Source organism: Urocitellus parryii, chromosome 2 (genome assembly GCF_045843805.1).
Source record: "Urocitellus parryii isolate mUroPar1 chromosome 2, mUroPar1.hap1, whole genome shotgun sequence".
Classification (NCBI taxonomy): Eukaryota; Metazoa; Chordata; class Mammalia; order Rodentia; family Sciuridae; genus Urocitellus; species Urocitellus parryii.
This window is the reverse complement of record NC_135532.1, coordinates 118,854,612-118,879,741: the sequence shown is the minus strand read 5'-3', so window position 1 is coordinate 118,879,741 and position 25,130 is coordinate 118,854,612. Positions and strand designations below refer to the sequence as shown.

The window sequence follows — 25,130 nt, the reverse complement described above, 5'->3', positions numbered from 1 at the left end:
CCAACTTTACATGCATGTGCTTAACATGTTTGTAAGATAGCAAACCATCAGCCTATGGTTGCTCTTCAATACCGTATTTTTGGAACCAAACCCCAAGTGCACACAGACACGACTGGATAAACCTCCGGGGAACCCATGGTCTGGCACATCCTGCCCTTGTGCCAGCAGGAAAGCTCCTTTTTTGATCTTGTGCTATGACTTTAAGGTCCTGGCAAGCTTATTCTTTATTACTAGAGGGTATTTTAGACTGCAGGTGATTTTCTTTAGAGCAAGATTCAGCAGCTCCATGGGTCTGAGCTGACTTGTGTAGAAAGAAATATGTTCCAGAAAAACCCAGGGCTGGTCCCTGGGAGCTGCTGACTCTCTGGCTGAGTCCTCTCTCCCTCTTCTCAGAGCAACTCATTTTGCAAACACCTGTTCAATTTTCAGTTAGGATAAGGTCTGAGGCTGTTCCCAAGGCTTGGTAAATGTTAAAAGGAGCAAAAACCTGGCAGCCTTCTGAAGCTTACAGCAAGCTCAGGTAAGACGCTGGCTTCCCAGGTCTTTGCATCATGGGTTGGGTTTGCCCCATGGGTCAGGCCCCGTGGGTCAGGCTTGCCCAGCCCAAATGGATTTGAACCCTCTGCCCTGCCCTTCTCAGAACAGTGATTCTCAACCAGGGCAACTTTGATCCCCAGGGGACTTTTGAAAATGTTGGAGACATTTCTGGTGGTGACCTGGGCGTGGTGCTAGAGGTGAGGACACTGCTGATAGCCCAGGATGCCCCCCCCAGCAGAGAAGCCTGGTGATCAGGTGTTCCAGGGCTGAGATCGCGAGGTCCAGCTTAGAAACAGACGTCTGACCCTGGCACATATCAGTATCTCCTGTGTCCAGTGTCCTCCAGACCAAAAGAAACTGTCTTTGGGCAGAAGTGACTACAAATTTCATGGGTCCCAGTGCAAAATAAAAATGCAAGGGTCCTTGTCTAGCAGTTATTGGTAACGCAGGGCCCTGGGGGGCTGCACGAGTCTCGCACTCTTGAAGTGGACAGTTTTGGGGATGCCCCAGGTGTTGGCAGTTTCCAAAGCTCTTCTGGAGAGTCCAGTGTGCAGCCAGGTCCACATCTGTGTCCTGCGGCACTTGTCACCTGTATCCCTCTACAGTGGCCGGTGTGCGTCCACGTATGGCCCAGGATGGCCCCTCTGCTTCTGGACAGAGCTCCCAGTTGGGAGAGGCTAAGGATCCCGGCTTCCACGTTACACCTTATGTCATCTATCAGGAAGTCCTGCATGAGCACATGAAGCTTTCCAGTGGCTTCTGAGTTCATGACAGCACTTGCTCTTCACTCAGTTCTCTGGTTGCAAGACAGGTATGTGCAGAACCCGAAACCAGTTCAAAGAGGGTCAGCGCTGGTCCATGGCACATCCCTGCAAGTGGCAGGGCAAGGCCTGCGGTCAAGTCTGCTGATGACCAAGCCAGGATGATTTCCCACACACTGTGGGAGCTTTGTCACCTTTACACCAGGATCCAAATGTGGTGTATGTGTCGTTGGTGGCATGTGGCATGACTGGTGGCACCAGGAATGAATTTATTTATTTATGTATGTGCTTATTTATTTACGGTACTGGGGACTGAACCCAGGGGTGCTCTACCACTAAGCCACATCCCCATCCCTTTTCATTTTAAATTTTGAGACAGGGTCTGGGTCTCACTAATTTGCCCAGACTAGTCTCAATCTTGTGATCCTCCTGCCTAAAATATTTGTTTACTTATTTAAATACATATTGGGGGGAGAGTGCACCAAGCACAGGGTTTATAATACAGCTGCAGAAAAGGTTAGACCCAAATTCTAAAAGTGAGTTGATTTAAAGAAAAAACATCAAGCAAATAACAGCAGAGGGTTTGGAAAGACATGACAGAACTCGAGGATTATCTAAGAGTGTTTTGAAAGCTTTGTGATATCGAACAAAATGCTAAATCATTGCTGTCATTTTTGGGTTCCCCTTCCTTGAAACTCAGCCCCATGTAGCCTCTATTTCTCTCCAACCAAATCTTGGCGTATTGTTGGGCTCTGGTAGGTACCAGACGCCAGGAGGCCATGGAGGGTTGAAAGAGAAGAAAAATGTGTGGAATGGGATCTACATATCCCCTATTTCTGGCTTAGCTTTCCTCTCATTGTATTTGTGAGATTTTAAGGTGAGTTCCAAAGTTGTCTGGAAACAATGACTTGGGACTTCATCCCAATGATGAGTCCAGTCTCTGCCGGGGACGTACTCGAAGTGCAGTGTCCCAGGAGCCGTGGGTGCTGCCTGTTGGACGCAGTGAAGGGAGAGGCTCGTGGACCAGCGGAGATGTCCCTGTTAGTGTGCAGAGTAGGGTCCAAGTGGACGGAGGCGTGTGGGGAAGAGGAGGGGAAGAAGTGGGTCTGAAGGGACTTGGGGCGGGGTTGGACTAGGTCCTTAGTTCGTCTGTCACTTCTCATCCTCGGTATGGTGGGCCTAGATGACCAACTCAGGAGCTATAAGGGAACCTTCACAGCACACTTGCACCCAAAACATGCCAATTCTACCAGAGTTGGACACTGTTTTCTTGATGTCACTGGGTGCAGGACCAGATGCTTATTTTATGAACGACAAGGTAACTGGACACTTCAGTGGGGGCAGAGAGGGTGAAGTAATGGACGTCAAGATGCCATGGGCAACCAGGGGAGCTGAAGGGCAGGCAGATGCTGAGCAGGGGAGAGGGTGGCCTGGAGGACAGGCAGCATTGCACTGAGGCTCCCCCGCTGTCCCAGGACCACCCAGAGAAGGGTCGCATCATGGAGTTGGCCTGGCTGCTGGGTTTAGGATGGACACATTAGTGGAGGCGTCCCACAGCAGCAGCGATGGGTGGTGGGCGACAGCTCGCCTCCTCCCTGTTGGCGCTGCAGAATCCTGTCCCACTCAACCCCTGAGGGGCTGTGCCTTTCAGCCCCCCAGCCCTAGAAATAGGCTGGACAGGGTTCCCTAACTAGGGTCCCTTTCTCCCAGTGTCTCCAGGAAGCCTCTCATTGATGTGTAGAACAGAACGTCCATTTGCATAAGTAAAGGGTAGGGAGGACCCATGGCTGAGGTGTTTACCTCTGAGAAGGGATCTGTGGCTCCTGGGGATAAGAGGGGCTGTCCTCTTATCTGTACACTTCAAACATTGTTTTAAAAAATGTTTACATGTATTGTTTAGGTTACCTGTGCGCTGTGTACACTAAAATGCATACAGTATCTTACACAAGATTATGTATCCAATACAGGGTTTTATAGTTCCATTTCCACTGTGTAGACTGGTTACAGTCTTTATGTCCAGTATAGACCTGGAGATCTCCATGCCGACCCTGGATGTCTCTGTGTGTGTGTTCATGTGTCCATGGTTCCGTGTGTGTTTGTGTGTGTGTATGTCCATGTGTCCTGTGTGTGTCCTTGTGTGTGTGTGGTGGCGGGGGGGGTCAGAAGTATACAGAAACACAGTATAGGAAGGAAAAGCTCAGAGCTGCCTTGATAGAGAGACTTTAAACATTGACACACTATTGACGTGCTAGCTGCAAAGCTGAGAATCTGGGGCACCCACCTGTGAGAGTCTGTCATCCTGGGAGGCGTCCTGACCCCACTGCAGGTAGCCAACGTCACTGCGGGCCAGGACTCCGTGCAGCAGTTCCTGAGCCTCCCCTTTCTCACAACCGTTGAACACGTTGGGACTTGCTCTTCCAGTGAGAATCATGTTCAGAATGGCCTGGGGAGGTGGCATGATTCACAAACACATTTTAGGTGGCAATGAAATAAGGATTTAATTTTTTAGTTTTAAAAATTATTAAAAATAAGCATTTTTTACTGAAAAAATGAAGCCACGCAATACATAATTCTAGATACACATGTCTTAATCATTTGGTAGAGCTAAAGCCATAGTCCATTGCCTTCACCCCCCAGCCCCATCTTACCTGGAGCCCCCTCTGAACTTACTAACCTCCTCCCTTTACATTTCTTTTAAACTGATTTTAAACTTTCCTTTCTGATGTTAGGGATTCCTGGTGAGTCCTGTTAAGACCCTTTCTGATGTTTCTAGAATCACGGGGTCCTGGAGCTTTCAAGGTAACTAGGGAGGATTGAAACAGGAACTGGACGGCAGCTCCCGACACAGACTCAGGGCACCATCTTCTCGGGCTCCAGAAGATAACGATGTGATGTCTCTTTGCTGAAGGAGCGAACGAGCTCACTTGGAGAACAAGCCTTCATCAGATTCTGCAATAAAAGGGCAGAGTCTACCCACGCACCTGCCTGCACAGGAAGCCTCCAGCGCTGGGCTGTAACAGGTGTGGGGTGGTTGAGTCCAGGTCCTCCTGAAGCCTGCAGGAGGGGAGAAGCCATCAGCACATGGCAGGTCGACAGCGGCCCCGGGCAGAGCGGCAGTGATGAGGCCCTGGTCACTTCCCCTCCCATGTGCCTTGCACACTCCAACGTCCTCCAGGGAAATCCTAGGCCAGGACTGCAAAGTCGGGGAGCTGTGGGTGCAGACGGGGCGTGTGGCCAGTGGCAGGGGAGAAGGGAACAGACATAGATGTCCCGCGCTGTAGAACCCCTGTGTCGGGCTCTGGGTGGATGCTGGGCTCACTAGGGAAGCTGTCTGCACTGTGTGACAAGGACTCCTGGCTCTAGGTGGTGACACATGACCATGCCAGAGAGTGCTGGCCCAAGGCAGGGCTGAACATGCCGCCCCAGTGGAAGCACCAGAGGGGCTGGGGAGCCCATTTCTGGCTGTAGAAGGGCAGAGGTCGGGGCTGGGAGGGATCTGGGCTGGGAGGGGTCCAGGTACAATGCAGCTCCTGCTGTCACCCAAGGAGCCACTGAGTACTGATATGGGAGCTGCATGTGTCCTTGGATGAAGCTACTCGTGGAACTGGAGGTCATGTCCAGCTGTGAATGGACCTGAGGTCAAGGCTGGCCAGTGTCTCTGTGGCACCAGATATAATTCTGGGCAGTGTTTTTAGATGGTACAGATCTGAGCACTTAAGACATTTAATAGTGATGTGTTTATTTTAATGCTTTATCTTTTATTTATTAGTCTAGGCAGATATTAGTGGATAGAATATTAATGCTTAGGACCAGGTTAATATTTAAATGGGTGTTAATTTAAATAAAACTGTTAAGCAAATAATAGCACAGACCACAAAAATGTGATAGTGGAAAGTGAAAGATAAGTTTCAAGAACACCACTTCCGGGCTATCAGCCTCCCTCCTGGGCCTCTCCTCTCTGACCCAGAAAGCCTCCCTGGCAGAGGGCCTCCCCTCTGGAACCCACACCCACACTGTCTTCACACCGCGCCTCCTGTCAGGACCCACTTTGCTACCCGCCAAGCCTAGCTTTGCCCTTCCTGGGGAGCCTGCAGGAAGTCAGGCTGCGTCTTTTCTTATCTGTGCTGCCCACAGTGCCGTGAGCAGGGCTTTGCATGCCACCGAGACGGAGTGGATATCTGAGGGCATATTTACTGTGGATCTAAATAATAAAACCAGTGTCCTCGACTGACGGTCTCTGCTTGCCCCGCCACACGGCTGAGCCAGCCTCCGGAACGAGGTGTCCACAGAAGAGTGAGCCTTAGGAAATAGTGGTGCTCGTGGGAATGCTTTCCACCCCAAGGGCACAGTGACATGGTCCCGCTTCTGCACCCAACACCTGGGGCATGGCAGCATTTACCTCTCGAACGTCCTGGACAAGATCAGGCTATAAAGGAACAGCACAATGCCGTGACTCCCTTCCCCTTTGAACTGTTTGGGAAACAAAAGAGAAGCACTTTGGTCCAGGAACACAGCAGCCTTGTGTCCCTGTAGGCGTGACGTCCGTTGCTGAGACAGGGGCACCCTTGGCCTCCGGCTCTGGGACTCCACTCTCAGGGGCAGCCTCCCTCCTCAGCCTCCTTCCTGCAGCAACCATGGTACCACCAGTCTCCCGGCCCCAAATGCTCTTTCCCACCTTTCCAAGGTGATGCTCTTCCAATCCTGCCCAGGCCCTGAGTGCTGTCCAGGTTGGCCTGCCTCCCTGCCCTCTCTGGCCGTGTCCCTCTTTACAGAAACAGAGTCACACAGGCCTCTCTCTTACTACCTACTCCTAAGTATTGACTTCTCTGAGCTCCAGTCTTCTTTAGTTTTGTCTGCAATCATAAGAGGAAAAAACAAAAAAAAAAAAGCCAAAACCCTTTCCTTCGGTCTGTTGCAAAGATCAAGTGAACTAATGAGTGCATGTGCCTCTCTTCGTCTTGGGTCATTCCAACTCCATAGAGAGGTCAGTATTTGCCCCTCTTTAAGGCACTTCTCTCTTTTCTGGGCTGCAGTACTGTTCAGCTCAGAACTCCTTGAAGATCATTTGCAATCTCTGGGATCACATCCCTCTGCCTACTCAACGTCCAGGGCCTCTCCTGAGCTGGCCAGTGTCCATCTTCTGCCTGCAGCATGGCTGCTTGTTGGCTGGCTTTCCAGGTACCCAGGGTCCAGGCCCCCCGTAAAGCTGTTGTCTCAAGAAGGGACCTGATAAGACACACGTGCTTCCCCTCTGTGGATTAATTTGCTCACCTTGCTATCTGTGACCTGGCAGGGACCAGGACCCTCAGGCAGGAGAACAAATTCCAGCGCTACCAGAGTCAGACAGGAATTCCTATGACCCTACCACGAGAGTGTGGGAGAAGTGGGCAGGGTGGGGCCTGAGGCAAGCTGGAAAGACCTGTGTATTAGCTTTCTGCTGCCACCTCTGCCACGGTGACTTAAAGCCACATGAATTATGCCCTGGGTCCAGCATGGGTCTCAGTGGCTACGGTCGTAGTAACAGCAAGCCTGTGTTCCCTGGGATGCTATAGGGGAGAGCGGGTTCTTGGCCTCGTTGGCCTTCTGAAGCTGTCTCCCTCCTTCTTTGAGAGGAAGCCTACGATGAGTCAGGCCCATCTGGGACCCAGAGAGTCTCCCCATCTCAAGGTCCCTAATCGCGTCTGCACAGTTCCTTTTACCATCTAGGGGACATTCAGGAGGTTTCTGGAGCCTGGAAGTGAGCAGTGCTCGCCTGTCGCAGTTCATCTATCAGGGCGGGCTGCCTCCGCCTCTCCACCAACTGAACCCTATAGGATCAGTGTGGCCAGATTTTCCAGGAAAAGCCAAAAACCCAAGTTCTTCTGTGGGATTTCCTGATTGTTTTTGACACTTGCTGATTCAAAAGTCAGCAGCACAGCCCTGGGCCGTCCCAAAGTGTGTGGAATAAGTGTGATCATTTCCTAGGAAGCGCTCGCATGGTTACCTTGTGGTGTCTTCTGTGTATCTATCTGTATCCAAAGTTTAAATCCTACAAACATCAAGGTCATTGGAGTACTATCTACCCTAACCCTAACCCAGAACAAGCTCATCTGAACCCACTAACATCTGCAAAGACCCTATTTTCCAGTAAGATCACATTCCCAGATGCTGCAGGTTGGAACTTTAATGTATTTTGGAGGGGACACAGTCCAACTGGTGACAGTAGGCCACAGGCCTCCAGCTGGAGATCCAGGCCGGTGCACTGGGACAGAGGATGGATGCATTTTGGTAGTGATGGGTTTGGTTGGGTGAGTGGTCCTGGTAACAATGAGAAGGCAATATGCCTGCCTCCAAGCTCCCCTCACCCAGAAAATGTTGCCAGCCCTTCCCCAGGTGGCTGAGGTGACCGTAGCCTAGGCGGGCTCCACACAAGTGGCTCTCCTGCCATGCCCACCTGCAGGGCAAAGTCCCCTCTGCTAAGGGCCCTGGGCCAGTCTACAGAGCTCCAGCTGTGCTCCTCGGATGCCACCCAGGCCACACTTAGGACTCCCGGCAGATGTGGGTCCTGCTGAGAGTCTCCGAGGGGTCAGTGGAGGAGGCTAGCAACACAAAGGAATGTCCTTACTGATTTTTGCTGAAAAGTTCCCTTCTTATGTGGGTCCTTTGTGTTTATATAACTTTATCTCTGTCTCCTGTCCTCAACCCAGTGTCCCTAAGCTGGCTCCTGGCTCAACATTTCATGTCAAGGAGTCAAAGTCCATCATAAGGTTTTACTTGTTGCATTTTGCCGCTGTAGCAAATTACCATAAATGGAACAGCTTAAACCGGAGCTCGGGATGGAGTTTGGTGATAGGGTGCATGCTCAATGCCCCGTACCAAGTAAAACAAAATGTGAAATTAAACAACAACAAAAAAAATGTTTAACACATATTGTGTCATAGCTGTGGAGGTCACTGAAACAGGTCTTAGTGCACTGAAATCACAGTGTCCTCAGGAGAGCCCTCCCTCTGGAGACTCCGTTGTCCTGTCCTGGCCCTGGCCTGTCCTCCTGGACACCTGTGCACATGCCTTGGCTGGGGCCCCACTTGTAAAGTTTAAATCCTACAAACATCAAGGTCATTGGAGTACAAGGTCATTGCACATTCAGCGTGGGCGACGCTCTTCTCAGCACCTTGCAGACTTCCTCTCCCATGTGAGGACCCTGTGGCTGCCTGGGCCCACTTGGGTCATCCAGAATGACCCCTCTATCTTAAAGCCATCCGACCAGCTGTGGTCACTCTCCTCTGTGATGTAATGTACATATTCACAGGCTCTGGGGGCAGGGAGTACACACCTTTCTTGGGACCATCCTGCCAGTCACACAAGTCAACAGCAGGCCCATGAGAAGGGGGGCAGGTGGGCCTGGGCAGCTGGTCATCCAGACCATAGAGCTATGAGCCACACGTGGCCATAGCTCCCAGTGTTGGCCTCCTCAGCCTTCCAGGGAACGGAGACCACAGTCCCCTCTCCGCTCACCCGACAGGCCTCGGGCTCCATTGCTGTCCTGCTGACTCCCTGCTTCCCGCACACGGTAGGTCTCTGATTCTTCAGGAAATCGGCTTTCGTTTCTTTCTCTGCGGAGTCTTTGAGAGGCCCCTTCCCTCTCCTCCTGCTGCCTCCTGGTCTGTGCTCCCGCCCTCCCCGGGGTGGGGGCTGTGGGAAGAGGTGAGGGGCCACCTTAAGGCCAGTTATTTACCCGAAATCCGAGGTCCTTGTGGAGGCAGCATAGACAAGGGCCTTCCCTAGTTTTCTACCATTTCTGTTTTTACCCATCAGATAAGGAAAGACTGTCTGAACAAAAGACATCCTGGCCCGTGCCCTCTACAGTACTGTGCTCTGGGTTGATTAGCCAAGGAAAGAGGCTGTAGTGAGCGGGGCTCCGTCTGATCTGGCCTCTTTCTAGGTTGTGAGGAGGGAGAAACAGGCTTCTTCCACTCATCCTGCCCTTTCCCAGCCCTCGGAATGACCTGGTTTTCTTAACGAGCATCATTAGCAACGCGCCTCAGAAGAGAAAGAGGATCTCTGTAGGGTGGTCCAAGGCAAAGGCACCACCGCAGCCCTCCGACACTTACACTCTCCAAGTGATCCCGGATGAATTTCTCAGCCGCTTCCTTCTCTGAAAATTCAAACAGCTGGAGCTACAAATCAGGAACAGGAGATAACAATGAGGAAGAGGAAGGTGCCTCCAAGGGACGCCAATTCTCTGTCATTTCCTCGAGGCAGATCTTTGTTTTGTAGCGAGATGGTATTGCCACACGGACATGTTCTTACACGAGGCCACGAGACACACGCGGGGATGGGTGGCCCTCGGAGTGCTCAGTTTTAAGCCCATGTGATTTTCGAGCAGTAGGACAATAAAGAGATTTTCCCCCGTAGGAAGGATTCAGCTATCTTTAGGATGATGGATATGGACATTCAGGGATGGTGATTTTGAATTATCTGGAAGGAAATTCTCTTTGGGACCTTCCACTTTGGCCGCTTGGGTCATTATAGCTCTGGGCACTCTCCTCTTTGGGGTGCCTCTTGCCACAGCAGGCATGTCCAGGGGCATCAAAGGGCTCCATTTGGTCTCCATGGAAGCCCTGCGCGTGGTGGGACTGCACTTACCCTCTCGGTGAAGTTGTCCCTGGAGTAGTCAGGAGTCCAGTCAACATAGGTGTCCTCGGTAACCAGGCAGACAACGGCCTTCTGAGTGGCTCCTGAGACCCACAGGATGTCAGTCAGCACCGTGGCCAGGGCTTGCTCCTGCTGCTGCCTGCTCAGGTCCTGTAAACTGCAGGAGGGGAAGGGAACAGGCACAGGGAACAGCGCCTTGCTGTGTGTGGGGCCCCCAGGGTCATACCCCCTCTGAACACAGCGGCATCGCCTGGGTTCCTTCACCAGCCTGCTCCTGAGCTGTGGCTGCAACTGGAGTCCTCACAGCAGGGTCTGGTTTCTCTAGGGATCTTAGCCAGTTCACCTCCTGCGTCTCACCCAGTAGGGCCGCTGTTGTCCTCTGTCCTGAGCGACAGCAGGGGTCAGCCTGAACACTTCAGCCCACTGATGGGCCTTTTTCAAGTGCAACCCCCATAATCTCTCTTTTGCAAAGCCTCTTCCAGGACTGGCCAGCCTGGACCTGCTCTCCACTTTCATCTGTCCCATCCTAGTGGCACAGGAGGTCTCCCCCAGATGGTCCTGCACTCGCTGTATTCCTGCACTAAGCACTTCCCGAATGTCACCTTGTCTGGTTGCCTAAGCCTCTAGGGCACATACCACTGCTGCTCCCACAAAAAGGCACAGAGAGGTTAAGTAACTCGCCACTGTTCCCTCATTTTTAAAGTGGGGGAGCAGTGACTTGAATTCAGGCTGTTGGGGTCCTGAATCCCTGCTTCTCACTGTTCCACTGAGCTGAGTGCCCTTGAGGACACACCTTCCAGGAAATGGGAGCCAATCTTCTGTGTGACGTCACTCTGCTTACTTTCTACATGTGTGACATTGACAAGTGTGGCCTCTATAGAGGGACACACAGCCATGGCTACAGTGAGCTTGATGATGATTTACACAATCCTTCTAGCTCTGTGGCAAGGCACAGATTTGTGACAAGGAGTCTGAGGGCCCAAAACTCTAGCACTGAGCGGAATGAGAAGAGGACAAAGTGCTATGAGGTAAGGGGGAGGGCAGAGAGAGGCTTGCACAGAGGGCAGCAGCTCCTTCACAGTTGTTCAGTTTGCCACAGACTCGGTGCTGTGCTAAGTGCTTTACATCATGTAGCAACTGTGTGTGTATGTGTGCATGTGTGCATGCCTGAGTGCACGTGTGTGGTGCTGTGTGTGTGTGCATGTCTATGTGCATGTGTGCATATGTTTATGTGTGTGTGTATGCATTCGTCTGCACACGTCTGTGCTGTGCACATGGGTGTACATGTCTGCATGTGTGTGCACATGCATGTGTATATGTGTGCATGTATGCATGTAATTGCATGTGTGTGCATGCTATGTGTGTCTTCATGTGTGCACGTGCATATGTGTGCATGCATGCACGTGTATGTGCCTGTGTGCATGTGCATGATGCGTGTGTTTGTATGAGTGTGCATGTGTGTGCTGTGTGCATGTCTGCATGTGTGTGCCTGTGTTCTTGCATGTGTACACATGTGTGCACATGTGTACAGTGTGCATGTGTGCCTGTGTTCATGTGTGTGTACACATGTGCACATGTGTGTGCTGTGTGCATGTCTGCATGTGTGCATATGTGCATGTGTTCATGTGTGTGCTCATGTGCCCACATGCCCCATCTTGGCTCCCTGGGTCCCCCCATTTGGCACTGGGTGCATTCCCCAGACACTTTGGGTCCTACTCTAGTGACTTCCACTTTTCACCCTCCTCCAAGGATTGGAGCCGCTTGGTCCACAGACAACTGGGAGGGGTGCCCATTCCTGTGGCTGGCCAGGAGCCAGGGTTGGCTGGGCAGGAGGCGCCCCCTCCCTTATCTGAAGGTGGGGCAGGCTGCGTTTGTGCCCAAGCTCCCCCAGCGTCGGCTGGCCTCCCTGGGAGCCACGCTCTTCCTCAGCTGCTCCTCTCTTGCCTGCTTCTCCTGCTCTCTCACAGGGCTCTCTGGAGGGCATACCCGGAATAAATCACTGGCATAAAAATCCCCACTGTGCACCGTGCTTCCGCAGGACCTGGCAATCCATGACCTTAGAATACATTATACATTTCATTCCTGGTGGGGATGACCTATCTAGCCCGAGGGCAGATATTTGCCTTTTACTGATTTTCATTTCCTCTGATACACAGCACAGGGCTCTGCACTTGATGAGGGGCAGTTGTTAACCTCTAAGAATAAAGTCAGTTTGAACAAGTTTTGAGTTGATTTTAGCAAATAGGGAACCACCAAACACGGTCCCTTGTTAGACTGGTGAAGTAGGAGGATGGAGCCTTCATTCACAGGTTTGAACCACCTCCGTGGTTCCCCCTAGAATTGTTGGGTTACGGCTTCCCATCAAGTATGGACAGGTGAGCTCACCTGAGACCTGGGGCATAATTTTGCCTGACAGGGTGGTCCGCAGTGGAGCATGAAACCTGTCAACCTCATTCCTGCCGCTGGACATTGAAGGGACGGCAGGAGGCCCCCCCACCCCAGTGCTGCAGGCCAGCCCCTCTGGGGGAGCTGATCACATCTGCCTTCTGCTTTAGGAGCACAAGTCCTTCCTGAGGCCACCCGCCCTGTCCAGTATGCTTATTTAGCATATTAAGGTCTCCATGAAGCTGGTCACTGTTCCGCACTGCTCACAGTGCTCTTACCTGCGAAGGTGGCAGTCTCTGTCCTTCCTGGTAAACAAGAGATGTTTGATGATGGACCCTTGTACAGCCATCTGAATGCTCCGGGGGCCTCCCTGGGACGGGGAGGGTGAGCAGTGAGGGCGAAGTTGTGTGCTGGGCTCTACCACCGCAGCAGAACCACGGAGTGGACGTGACAAAGAGCCCTGGGAGTAGACCTGGTTCTCCACCCTGCTCTGCATCCCACCCCCTCCTGGTACCCCAGGGCTTCATGAAGGGACGCTGCTCTGTCCCTAGGCACCCCTGCCCTTGGCTGTAGCAGGGTACCGTGGCCGGCTAGAATCTGCAATGACTAGCTTCTTTGTGGAGCCCTCAGACGGGTTCCTGGGAACCTGTTCCCCTCCATCCTCCCATCACTCTGCCCCTGCTTCTAGTCAGACTTGCAGTCTCGGAGCAGGCAAGCAACTAGCTGTCCTGGGAACGTGGGTGTGCCTGTGACCACACAGGAATTGTTGAGACTTCAAACAAGCCAGAGGGAAGTTTCTAGATTTCCCTCTGCTTTTGAATCTTCAGGGATGCTTAGAACTTGGAAAGAAGAGACAGGAGAACAAGGAGGTGAGGAGTCCATCATAACCAGGCAGTGTGTGGTGATGTTGAAGTCTTTTACCATTTGAGGTTACGTTTCAAATTGTGCACGCGTCTCCACTACGGTCGTAATGGTTCATGCGCACACAGAGGGAAGGAGAGAGACTAGGGATCTAACAAGACCGCCATCTGGCTGTTACCTTTGCCACTTCCAAAGCAAACGCAAGGTCAGAGAAAGGACTGTGGAACTTGAAATAGGCCTTGTTCCAGTCATAGCTGAAGATGTGGATGGTGTTTCCAAAGAGGCTCTGCCGCAGCTTCTGAAAGTAGAGGAAATAAACTATCAGCAAAAAGAGTCCTCCCTACACCTCTCCAGGCGAATCGCAAGTGGCCTTGTTCCCACTCACAGTCCGTGACCAGGTCTCCAGGCACCAAGTGGGGACAGCACGTTCACATTAGGGTCCACTCAGCGTGTCCAACATGCCGTGTCCCTGGTCTCACGTCCCCTGCTGGTCATGTCCCTCAGAGTCCACCACGTGCTGCTGCTCTGTTCCTGGCCTCTGGTCCCTCTGGCCCTGACTATAATCCCTGCCTAGTTCATCTCTGGGGTTTTCTTTCTTGATCCAGGAAAAATAAATAAATAAGGACAGGATGGGACCTCATGTTTGTGGCCTCAGCAGAGTAGTGACTCCAGTGATGTGAACAAGCATTCCCGCGGGGATCTCTGAAGTTGTCCTGGGTGCGCTAACCACACACTGAGATCTGAGAGGCCCTTTTAGATCTTCCCAGAAAAGTAGGAAAAAGTCTTTATCAATGAAACTCATGAAAAATAAAAAAGGCAGGGCCGGGCGTGGGGGGTCCATTCACAGCTGAAGACTTACTCATCTTTAACAGGTACGAGCTACTGTGGAGTGCGGTCAGGTCAAAGTCTGACACCCAAAGTGCTGTACAGGACAGAACCCTGAGACAGAGGGACAGAGACCTTAGGCTGAGTTGCTCGGGAAGGCTTCAGGGAGGAGGTGTTATTTGAACTAGGCTGGTGAAAGGTCCCTGTCACCTGTTGAGACTTCCCCATGCCAAACCTGGGCTCAGCCCTTTACGCTCATGGCATTCACTTGATTCTGTGAAGTAGCTGTGGTGCAAGCCTCCTCCCACCAGGCAAGGGAAGCACCTGGCCCCAGGCCGCCCTAGGTGGGAACAGCAGGGGTTCCCACCGTGTCCCACAGCTTTCCCACCATGGTCCTACATGGGCCGACTTTGTGTTTTCTACCATTTCTGTGTGCCAACTACTCCTTACTCAACATCTTTAATCAGGTTGGTGCCTTCTTGTGATTTAGAAACCTTGTTTTAAAAGGACACTTGATACCACTTCCTTACATGGAAGTCAAGCTCTTTTGCCATCCATAAGGAACCCAGTGGAAATCAAGCAACTTTATCCATCACAGCAAGAAACCTCTGCTGTGAAAGCTCTGGCCCTCGTCAGCACTGGGAAGGGGGGTGAAAAGGTAAAGGGGGTGCAGCCAGGACTTCCCTTGACCCAGTCTTTCCCCTGGTCTGCCCGAGTGCACAAGGGATGACACCCTCCCTGGGAACCAATATCTTCTGAGGTGCGTTACATATGTCACATCCCTAAAGTGCCCGTTCCAGCAGAGACACACGTCCCCACGCTGAGACAGACCACGCAGCAGCCTGAAGCAGGGGGATGGGAAGAGGCTCTACAGACACCCAGGCAGGTGCCCGGGGCCTCCTGGATGGGGAATGAGAAGTTCAGGGTGACTAGGGCCTTGTGGGGGCGGGGTAGGGACAGCTGATGGACACTGAGAATGGAAAGTCCCTGTAGCCATACCCTAAAGCCAGTTGAAGAGCGTGAACAAATGGAGCCCAGAGCCCAGGTGGTCCAGAGCCGTGCCACCTTCCCATCAGAGCCCGAGAGCAGCTCTGATTGCTTCTCAAAAGGGGAAACAAAGAAACATGCATCTAGAACGCTCTTCCCGAGCCAGGCCCAGGTTGGTTTCATGGCTGCAGGTTTCTTCCTGATCATTTTTGCTCCCAGCTCAAAAGAAAAGGTGGTCTCTCCAGAGAAATCAGGGCAGGTGCATCTCAGTGTGAGGAGGGCTGGGTCGTGTGCTTGCAGAAAACCCACACGGCGGTCTTGGGCCCAGGGTGTTGGAGGAGAGGCTCTGGGAGGAGAGATGCAGCGTGTACGGTGACTGGAGACGGCCACCAGCCTCCAATGCCCCAGGGAGGGCCTCGAAGATGACAGGAGGGTTTCCCTGACATGAAGTTGGAACAGCTCGGAAGGACTTCCATGGGCTGAGAAGCCCATCTCTGTTTCTTACTGGCCCCAGGAACATGGGGAAATTGCCAAACCTTCCTTCCTTGCTAATTCAGAAGTGGAGACCCCTTCCTGGTCCACATCATGGCTAGGACTGAAGGAGGAGTATGGAAAAGGGCTTTGGAAACCCAAGTGCTGAGTGAATGTAAGCGTCGTTGCCTTCGTGAAAACACAGCCTGTCTCTGCGGGGACATCTTGTGCTGTGTGGAAGAAAGTCCCAACACAGATGGAGAAAGACCAGAGATTGGCAGGAAGCAGGGAGGAGAAACCAGGCTAAGTGTGAAAGATTAAGACTGTTGAGACTGGAAGCCTGAGAACTCGGATCCAATTTGAAAATTCCTGCAAGCCGTCCAGACTCCTTGTTCGGCTGCCAGCTGCCACCTTCCACTCAGCTCCGCCCGCCCGCTGCACCTCTGGGAGGCTCCCCAGCCAGGCCACCAGAGGCAAGAGCGAGCCCTCTCACCGCAGGACATTGACTTCCTCATCACACAAGAAGATCGCCCTGCGCAGGTTTGATGGCAGGCCTGTCTGTTGCCCGGGAACCGGAGGCGCGTGGTGACTGCCTGTAAGTGACTGGAGCAATCACTGCAGCTTAACACGTCCAGGGACAGTTCGAGGTTCCCCCTTTGTGCTTTGTGACACATTCCCCTCTCCTGGCTCTGCCTTCCACGTCACTGTCTTGATGACCATGATAACAGCAGAGATTGGCATCAACAACACCAGCACACACACAGAAGTCGGGTCCGAGTCATTCTTCCCAAGAGGTTAAACTTCCTACCCTGACAGTCTTGTCCCTCGTCCCTGGGGTGAGAGTTTCCCACAGCTACCTGTCCCCATCCAGTCCCAACTTGAGTTAGAATAACCCTCGTGGAGGCTTCTTCCCTAGATTTCTCTTTGCCTCATGAATTTGGGACTGCCAGAATCCGAGATTCTAGAATTCCCGAGTCCTAAGCCAGTCGTGTGCTGGGCCATTTGATTGTGTGGTGGAGTCCTGGCTGTGGCTTCTCAGATTCCAGGTCACCCCTGGAATGTGGAGGGCTGGCTGTAAGAATTCGTTGAATGAAAGCATCTCATTTTGCCCTTTCATGTTACAGCTCCAGGACTGGAGGCCCAGAGCAGCGAGTGGCATGCAAGGTCACATCCACAGAGAGGGCAGGTCTCTGGTGCAGACCAGCAGGATCCCAGTGCCAGGCAGGTGGCACTCTCCAACCAGGATGGTCAGCCAGAGGGAAGTTTAACACAGGACCCTCCCCAAGGCTGGGCTGGGTGTGGGGACACCACTGTGCTAATGCGGTTTCCTAGCAGCAGTTGGGAGTCATCGTGACCTCTAGACCTGAAGGAGCCTGGGGACAGGAAGCAGGAAGGGACTTCCAGGAGAGCAGAGGAACTAAGCCAGCGCTAGGCAACCTGGCTCCCTTCCCCACCTGCCCTCAGTCTCCCTGCAGGGCTCCCCATTGCTCAGACTCAACAGGAGGTCAGAGGAGGAGGGCACTGCATTGATGGAGAGGACAGGTCAGCCTCCTGGGCTGAAGCAGGTGGAAAGCGCAAGAAGAGCCTCTGTCCTGTATTGATTGATTACCACCCTCTGAGGTCCACTTGGGAGCCAGGAGTCATGTATAGGGCACTAGGCTCTGTCTCACTGCCCGCTAAGCCACTCCTGCCTGACCTCCCTCTATGACAGCTCTGTTCATGGGGTCTCCCGGAGTCAATCTTTGGGCATCTTGGTGATTTACCATGATACTGCCATGGGCTGGTGCTGCAGCTCATGAGGGGTCTGGTCCTTGGTTGCCAATAAGAGTCTGAGGGAAGAAATCCCAGGCTGGGTCTCTAAGAAGGGCTGGGGATGGAGAAGGCTGGGGAAGGGAAGGTGGGAGGGGAGAAAGGGCTTCTGGTGGGGCAGGCGCACCCTCTCCATGATCTCACAGGGCCAGCAGCCTTGGCCAGAGCTCCTTCCAGCAGGAGTTGAGTGACAGAAGGAAGCTGCCCAGCTCAGGAGGGCAACCCAAGGCAGGAGGTAGGAGCCGTGAGGCCAGTGCAGGCACAGGGCCCACTGATGCAGCCTCCGCGTCTGAGTGGGTCCCAGTGGCCACTGTGTGCCAGGGTCAGGTGTCCCAGGTCCCCCTACTCCCCTCGGAGAAGGGCAGGAGGACAAAGGTCTCTCCTGGGCCAGCAGGACCCAATAGCTCTGTAACTTGCCAGGTGGCTGTGCTGTTGAAATGTGGATCAGAATCAGCCAAGCTTCCAAACCTGCCTGGGACAAACATTCAGAACCCTAAGCTCATCATCTGGGAGTCCAGGGCGTGTTTAATTAATGCTGCTGCTATTTAAAGGACATACTATCATCTGGCCCACATGATGGGAATAAGTCCAAATTCATTTTTTAAAAAAGATCAATTATCTCTACCTCTGGGACATCCCCCCGATTCAGGCTGCAGTGGTCTGGATCTTGTCTCCCCGTCTTTTGCAAAGGGAGAGAATCACCTTGGAAAAGCCACTGGGGAGGTCTCCAGGCACCTCTCTGTGTGTGTTTGATGTTAAGTGGGAGCATCCAGAGTAGATCTGCTCTCCTACAGAGAGAAAAGACTTCACAAACATCTGTGAGTGCTTTTCTATTTTTAAGATTTGTGTGTTTTTAAAAATAGAGAGTACATTTGCATGGTTCAAATTCCAGAGTCCAGAACGTACACTGTGAACACACTCCCTCCTATCCCTGTCTCCTGTACCCTCTGAGCCCCTGTGGTATTTGATGAAATCTTCTGGGATTCATTTTTTTTTTTAATACACAGGCAAATACCAAATAGAATCATAGTTTTTCTTTTTTCATATAAAAGGTAGCCTATTTTTCAGAGGTGTATTACTTTGTAAATGATATTCTCCATAAGAAATCTGTACATAAACAAAGAATATATTTTTATGAAAGATTTTTCATTAAAACATTATCAAGTAAAATGCACATACGAGCTGATTATCCCTCACTGGGTAGAGCAGAGGGAGGAGTCAGGGGAGGGAGGAGGAGAAGGAAGGTGGACATGCTGGGGAGTGAAATTGATCAAGTCATGTTATGTGCATGTATGACGAATATGTCACAATGAATCCAATATTGTCTATAATTGTAATGCACCAATAAATTTTAAAAAAGAAGATGCCTGGGGCTGGAAGTGTTTTGGGTTTTTGGATTCTGGAATATTTGAGCATACATAGTAAGACCCTCTGGGAATGGGGCCCAAGTCTGGACATGAAATTCACTTATAGTTCAGATGGGTCTTATACCCACAGCCCAAAGGTAATTTTATATGATATTTTTAATGTACCTGCATTTTGACTGTGACTCATCATAGGAGGTCACGTGTAGAATTGTCCATCTGTCATGTCAATTCCTTGAAAAGTTTTGGATTTCGGAGCATTTTGGATTTCTGGTTTGGGGTTTCTACTTGCTCTGGCCTCCTGGCTGCACCATGTAGGCAGCAGGCCCACCAAGAACTGGGCACTGACAGGACTTAGAGTCACTATCTTCACTGCTGGAAGAAGGGTACAAGACACGCCCTCCTACCAGGGGTGTCAAGGCCAATGAGCACAGCGCAGTCTCTCAGAGAGCCCCCGTCTGCCTGTCTCCCCTGCCAGCCGGAGAGGAAGGCGGATGGAGGCAGCGTGCTCACAGGAGAAAGGGAGCGAGGCCCAGCACATCTGTACAGAAGTGTGGCAGTGGAGAGCGGCTCGGGAAGCCTGAGAGGTCACACAATCCCAAGGAGTTCGGGGGCTCTGGTCCCCACGTGTATCTGGGGAGCTTCAGGAAAGGCTATACTGAAAGGCCGCACTTGGGGTCACCCAGCCATAGCTCCAACAGCAGCCAGAGGCCCTACCTGAGGCTCTGTGTGGTTTCTCTGAGGGGTTTGGTCCCACCCACTCCTCTCATCGGGTCCCTGTGTGCAGCACACAGAATGCCCAACTTCACATACATGGTGGCCTGGTGCAGGGCAATTGCTGCTGCCAGTCTTTGCCCAGATCTGGGCTAGTCCTGGGGCACCTCTGCAGGTGTGCCAGGTGTGTGGGAGCATGCTTTTGGAAAGGAAGTGCCTCTTCCAACACTTCTTCTTAGGGCCCCAAAGAAAGGTCCTTGCCTGAGGCTCTAGAGTGTCATGAGGGTTTGAGGGGTGGCGCCAACCTGGGTGGCTTGTCCTGGGAAGCCTGAGCTCCATTACGACCTAAAGCACCGTGTTGGAGAGCAACCCAATTGGAGGGAACTCTCACCCACCTGGTACTTCTGCTTTGACCTACCCCTGCCCTCACTTCCCATTTCCAATTGTGTCTTTTCAACCATGACAGCTGTTCCTTTGGACATCTGCCAAGACATCACCTCCAACCCCTGAGATATCTCTAGGTTCACCTCCTGGCTACTTCTCTGCATCAGCCTCATTTTCATCCTGATCAAGAGTCGAATCAAACAAACAGTCCCTGGGACCAATATTCCAGATCCATTTGGATCCTCAAATGCCAGGTTCTTTTTTAATCTATATATTAATCAACAGTCCCAAGTAAGAAGCCTTTCCTGAGATCAGCTCCTGACCCAGGACTGAGCCCCCTCCTGCCCCCACACCCACAGGGTCCTCTCCTATGACCCTTCTTCACCCCGAGACTCATGCATTCCCAGTGCTCCATGGTCTGCCTGCTCCTTAGAGGACTGACCCGGTCTACCTTCCAGAGAGAACATTTGAATGCAACTCCCTCTCTCGAATTTAACTGTCATTTTGAGGGAGTGAGTAAAGAGAGACTTTCAGAGTTCATGAAGAAAAGGCTACTGTCACCCGTGTCCTTGGGAAATGCCCTCAATAAGTCATTTAAGTTCTATTCTCCTTTTACCAATCCCAGCGGTCTGTATTCTGATCTTCAACAACACTCTCCCGGGAGTGGGTAAGATTCCCAGTCTGGTTCTGCCAAGACCGTGTCCCTGTTTCATGTTTAATTGACCAGCTGTACTTACTGTGGCCACTGTCAGGGAGATAGGAGAGCCGCCCGATTTTGAGGAGATGATGGAGGGCCTGGGAATAGGACAAAGGCCCCTGGGTGGCCAACGTCCCTGTCCTCTGGGCTGAGGTGTTCCTGTCCCATCTCCAGTTCCATCAGCAGACGCAGCATTCCCCTCATGGTTCTGTATAAAATGCCAGCCGCCCCAAAGAGACAAAGCAAACAGAATAAAGATGAAAGACAGAATAACCTGTTCCACGTCTTCTCTTTCTCTTTGAAATATCAGTGTTCAGAAAACGCTGTCTCACTTTTAAAGATGCCTGAAATTTGTAATAAATAGCGATAAAAGAGATGGAAATATTTTTTAAAAATCCCAGGGTCTGTGTCAAAGGAGTTTCTTGTAAGTTTTATGAGACTCAGAGAGGTGAAATGTAACTATGGAAACATAATTAATGCTATCGAGGCCTTGACTTGAAATTATGTTTAGAGAAGAATGTAAATGTCACCGTCGCTTGTTTGGAAAAGATAGCGTCTTAGGAACGTGGGCTGCCTTTTTTCTGTCCGTGGGGCACCCCCATCATAATGCTTATTGGCCAATAAGTGAATCGAGTTTCCTCTGTTCAATTCTTTCCATTTCCAATTGTCCCATAAGGGAGTGTAATAATTTTCTTCTTTAAATGCCCACCCCCACCTTTTAAAAAAATCTCTTTTAACTTTTCTTGACTGATTCACTGGCATTTCAGCACAAGTTAGCCTCCACGCTTTCTCTGATTTATTCAACATGGGTACTAACACCGCGAAAGGAACTTCCCCATTGGAGATGAAATGCGAAGGACGCGGCCTTCTTCGTTTTTCTGTATTCCTAGAGGCAAAGATGCTTTCTTATCTCAGAACCGCAGCATCTGAGGCACAGGCTACTGATGGGAGAAGATGCATTTTGTAAATCAAATGGAAAATCTTTACATTTGTGCCAGTGGGGTTTCCCCGCCCTGTGTAGAGCATAACTTGACACTTATTTACTTTTTCCTTTCAGAGATTGTTTTATCTTTTGAATGTTTTATCCCCCCAAATGTAGCTATCTCCATTTAATACTTCCAGGATGAAAATAGAAATATTATCTCCCAGATTCTAATTTAGACTATGGTTAAGAAGGCTTTAGCACAAATAAGGCTTTTGATCACAGGTTACTTGAAGCAAGATGCTTTAGCATTACAGTTAAAATTTTAATAATCCAATTGCTTGATCATATGTATTAGTGCTAGGAAAATCACCTAAATATTTTATGCTGTGTTGGCTCAGAAATTGATGTACTGCCTGCAGTACAAAGTCCATTACCTCTCAACCTCTGCAGGTTACGTGAGGTACAAACATCTTTCATCTTATACTGAGTAAGAGATTTTAATATACTGATGACAAAACACCTTTTTTTAACACCTGAATTCAGTCATCTCTCCCTTATTTGAAAATGGTAAAGGAAAGCAGTTTGTCAGATGCTGAATAAAGATGATAACTATTTTCAAAATTACTTTTCTTCAGGGACATTGGATGCGCTGGTTTGTCAGATTCTAGTGTTATTTCACAAGTGTAGGAACTTCAAATTCTATTACTTTTTTCTAAAATAATAACCATATGGTGCTCTTAATGATGAAAAGTAGCTCTTAAAAGTAAGAAGACATTTCTGAAGGGAGAAAGCACCAGATAAAATCTTCACAGGCTTTCTAGTCTCTCCAGCTTTCACGCATTAAATGCTAGTGCCTGAGTGACATTATGTGCATTGAATAAATGCAGATTGTGCTGTTACTGTGATTGTTTGAAGAAGCTACTAGAGGAAAACACATTGGCCCGGGGAAAAGTAATTACCTGTGGAGTTGCATTAATGGTTCCCAACCTATAAGTGAAGGAGAAAACATGGAGTAAATTACCCACTGCATCCGAAGCTCACATTCCCGAACCTCCCCAAGCCCCAGCCTCGCTGGGGAAGTCTTTGTGGACAGCTCCCCAGCAAGCATTCCAAACGTGCATCTCTAATGGAAACTCCTCATGCAGCAAGCATCAGAGTTGATTACTTAACACCCCGAGCCCCTCTGTCTCTGGAGAAACGGGAGAACAACACCTCTTACCTGTGATAACTAAAGATTTCCCTCCATTTATCAAGAAATACAATCTTCCTAGTTATTTCCTCTAAATCCAGCTCTGGAGGGCTTTGCTCCCCACTGGAGACTTCCATATCTGTTTGGGTAATGTGAAGAAGTGGAAGCAGGAGTTGTTTAGATGGGAGGGAGGTCTGGCTGGAGCAGAAGGCTGGGGATGTCCCTGCTTTGGCCAGCACAGAGAGCACACCTGCTGCTCAGGGCTCATGAAACCCCTGCTGTCAGATCCTGATGAAACTTTCATTGGAGGTCAAACACGGTGTGTTTGTGCACTGTCTGGGTGCCATGAATGTTTAATCCAGGACACAGATTTATAAATGAAGGGATTCCAATTACTTACTGTCTCAAAGCACCTGAGACAATTTAGTTGATGAGAGATGCCTTGTGGTGGAATGTGATAGCTCCTTGTCCTGGAGGTCTCCTTGGAAGAGTCTGTGGGACAGAAATACATTGCCAAAGGGAGAGAAAGCCACCCTGCTCGCCCCCAAAGCTTTATCACCTACCGTGGTGTACTCTATAAGCCAAGGAAGTCACCAGCTTTCACATGGTTGAAGAAGGAACTAGTTTTCTCTGTCCCGGGAGAAATCTAAAGGTTATCATCTTCCTATTGGCTGAAAGAATTGTAGCTGCAGTAATTGGCACAACAAGGAATATTGATGGCCTCGGTGGCTAATTTTGCTTGTCAACCGGGCTGGGCTGTGGTGCCCACATCTGTGCCCTTAAACACCAGTCTAGATGTTGCTGTGAAGGTTTTTGCTTTTTTAAAGATGTGATTGACTTTTAAATCAGGAGACTCTTAGTGAGTGAGACCGAGTACCCTCCATCTCAGGGCAGGGCTCCCCCAGTCGGCTGAAGGTCTCAGGAGAAGACTGCCGTCTGCTGAGCAGGAAGACACATCACTCTGACCAGGCAGAAGCAAGTCTTCAACACCCATCCTGTCTGGGGTTCTAGCTTGTTGGTCTACCTGCAGAATTCAGATCCCCCTCCCCCCAAAAAAACACTCCTTGGTTCCTGCAAGCCAGTGTGTGTGTGTGTGTGTGTGTGTGTGTGTGTGTGTGTGTGTGTGTCTCCAGTTGATTCTGTTTCTCTGGGGGACTTTGACCAAAATGATGGGTTTTATAAAAAACCAATACTGGTTAAGTCTCTTCTGACTTTTTTGAACCTCATGATTGAACCTCCTTAGTGGCAAGTTGTTTTCTCTATAGATATTTCTGATGTGAGTTATATAAAATCCCAGGAATGCTAAGAGGTCAAGAGGCAAAGAGGTGACTTGGTTGTATTTTAGCTGCAGTGGCGAGGGAATAGGGGATTGGTTATTTGTAATATTGCAAATACCTTAAAACAGAAAGGTATCAAATAACCCAAGGTGGACCTAAGTGTCCACACTCTGGCTTGGGAGTCCTATGACAACAGTTTCTTAAGCTAATTTTTGTTGATGGTTTAACTATTTCATATTCACAGGTTCATAAAGCTCTCTCAGATTTAGGATTTTTGTTGCAAACATAAGGGGCATGAATAAATCTTTTCGTATTTTTTTTCTCTAACCATAAATTCTCCTATTTTTAAAGAGAAGGTGTTGTTGCTTTCCTCTTTAGTTGCAATGATTGCATCAGTATTTAATATTTATTAGGCACCCCTAGTGTAGAAAAAGAAATAAGAAATTACATGATCCTTACTCTCAAATAATAAAATGATGAGAAATGTTCTGGCATTTCCTATTTAGAAAGTCATATTAAAAAATAAATTCTAAATCTGTCATTTAAATTATTTAACAACCCCAAACCAGGAAAGGGAAACAGCTAAGAAAACCATTTTTCTTAAGAATCATTATTAAATCTGTGAATTCTGGCCTATGTCTGGGTCCTAATTCACATAGAATTCTGTAAAGGCTGGAGCATAAATCCCAGGGATTAGACAAGTCCATTCTGTTGGGTTCAATATGCATATTTTGCATGTTCCTTCCATGCTGGGCACTTGGAGATGCCAAGGTGAAAAGGTACGATTCCCACTCTTCTGTGGTGGAGGAAGCATAGGCAGTGCAGGGAACACACTGTGAGGATGTGTCCTGGGCCCCAGGAGCACAGAGGACAGGCAAGGGGGCAGGGGGCCTCTGGTCCAGACTGCTGGTTCTGAATCATAGTTTTGTCACTGGAGGAGGTCTGAGGAATCCCCACGGGAATCAGAACTAGTGGGGTTTTTGACAAACATGGTGGAAAGAAATTTAAGCATGTGTGGAATAGAGGTACAAACAGATTTACTTAGGAAAGTGAGGGAAAGAGAGTGAGCTGGGATTTCCTGAGTGTGAGAAGCCCCCCACCTTGGTCTGGGTGTTACTATTTCACCAGCGACAGTAACCAGGGGCTGGGCTATGGGTGGAGCTGGGCGAGTTTTGCAATGTTGAGCTAGTTTTCCTTGCCTTGCCCACGGCCCTCACGTTGTGCTTAAGGTACAGGCTGGGTGCTCTGAGCTGCTTGTTCTGCTGGCTCATGGGTGTTTCTTGACTCCAAAGGCTCATGGGCACTTTTCT

General features: G+C 50.3%; 1 protein-coding gene across 1 annotated transcript in view; it reads right to left on the bottom strand.

Moving 5' to 3' along the window:
- The window catches only part of Mindy4b (MINDY family member 4B), a 28,766-nt gene extending 6,086 nt beyond the window's left edge, over positions 1-22,680 (bottom strand). Inside the window, exons 1-10 of the mRNA XM_077793990.1 lie at positions 22,574-22,680; positions 22,314-22,341; positions 20,470-20,637; positions 13,357-13,476; positions 12,596-12,687; positions 9,924-10,089; positions 9,389-9,454; positions 5,698-5,768; positions 4,280-4,352; positions 3,580-3,741 (exon numbers count right to left, since the gene is read on the bottom strand). Of these exons, the coding sequence (XP_077650116.1) occupies positions 3,580-3,741; positions 4,280-4,352; positions 5,698-5,768; positions 9,389-9,454; positions 9,924-10,089; positions 12,596-12,687; positions 13,357-13,476; positions 20,470-20,637; positions 22,314-22,341; positions 22,574-22,680 (1,053 nt within the window). The remainder of the gene's footprint in view (positions 1-3,579; positions 3,742-4,279; positions 4,353-5,697; positions 5,769-9,388; positions 9,455-9,923; positions 10,090-12,595; positions 12,688-13,356; positions 13,477-20,469; positions 20,638-22,313; positions 22,342-22,573) is intronic.
- Between the last annotated feature and the right edge of the window lie 2,450 nt (positions 22,681-25,130).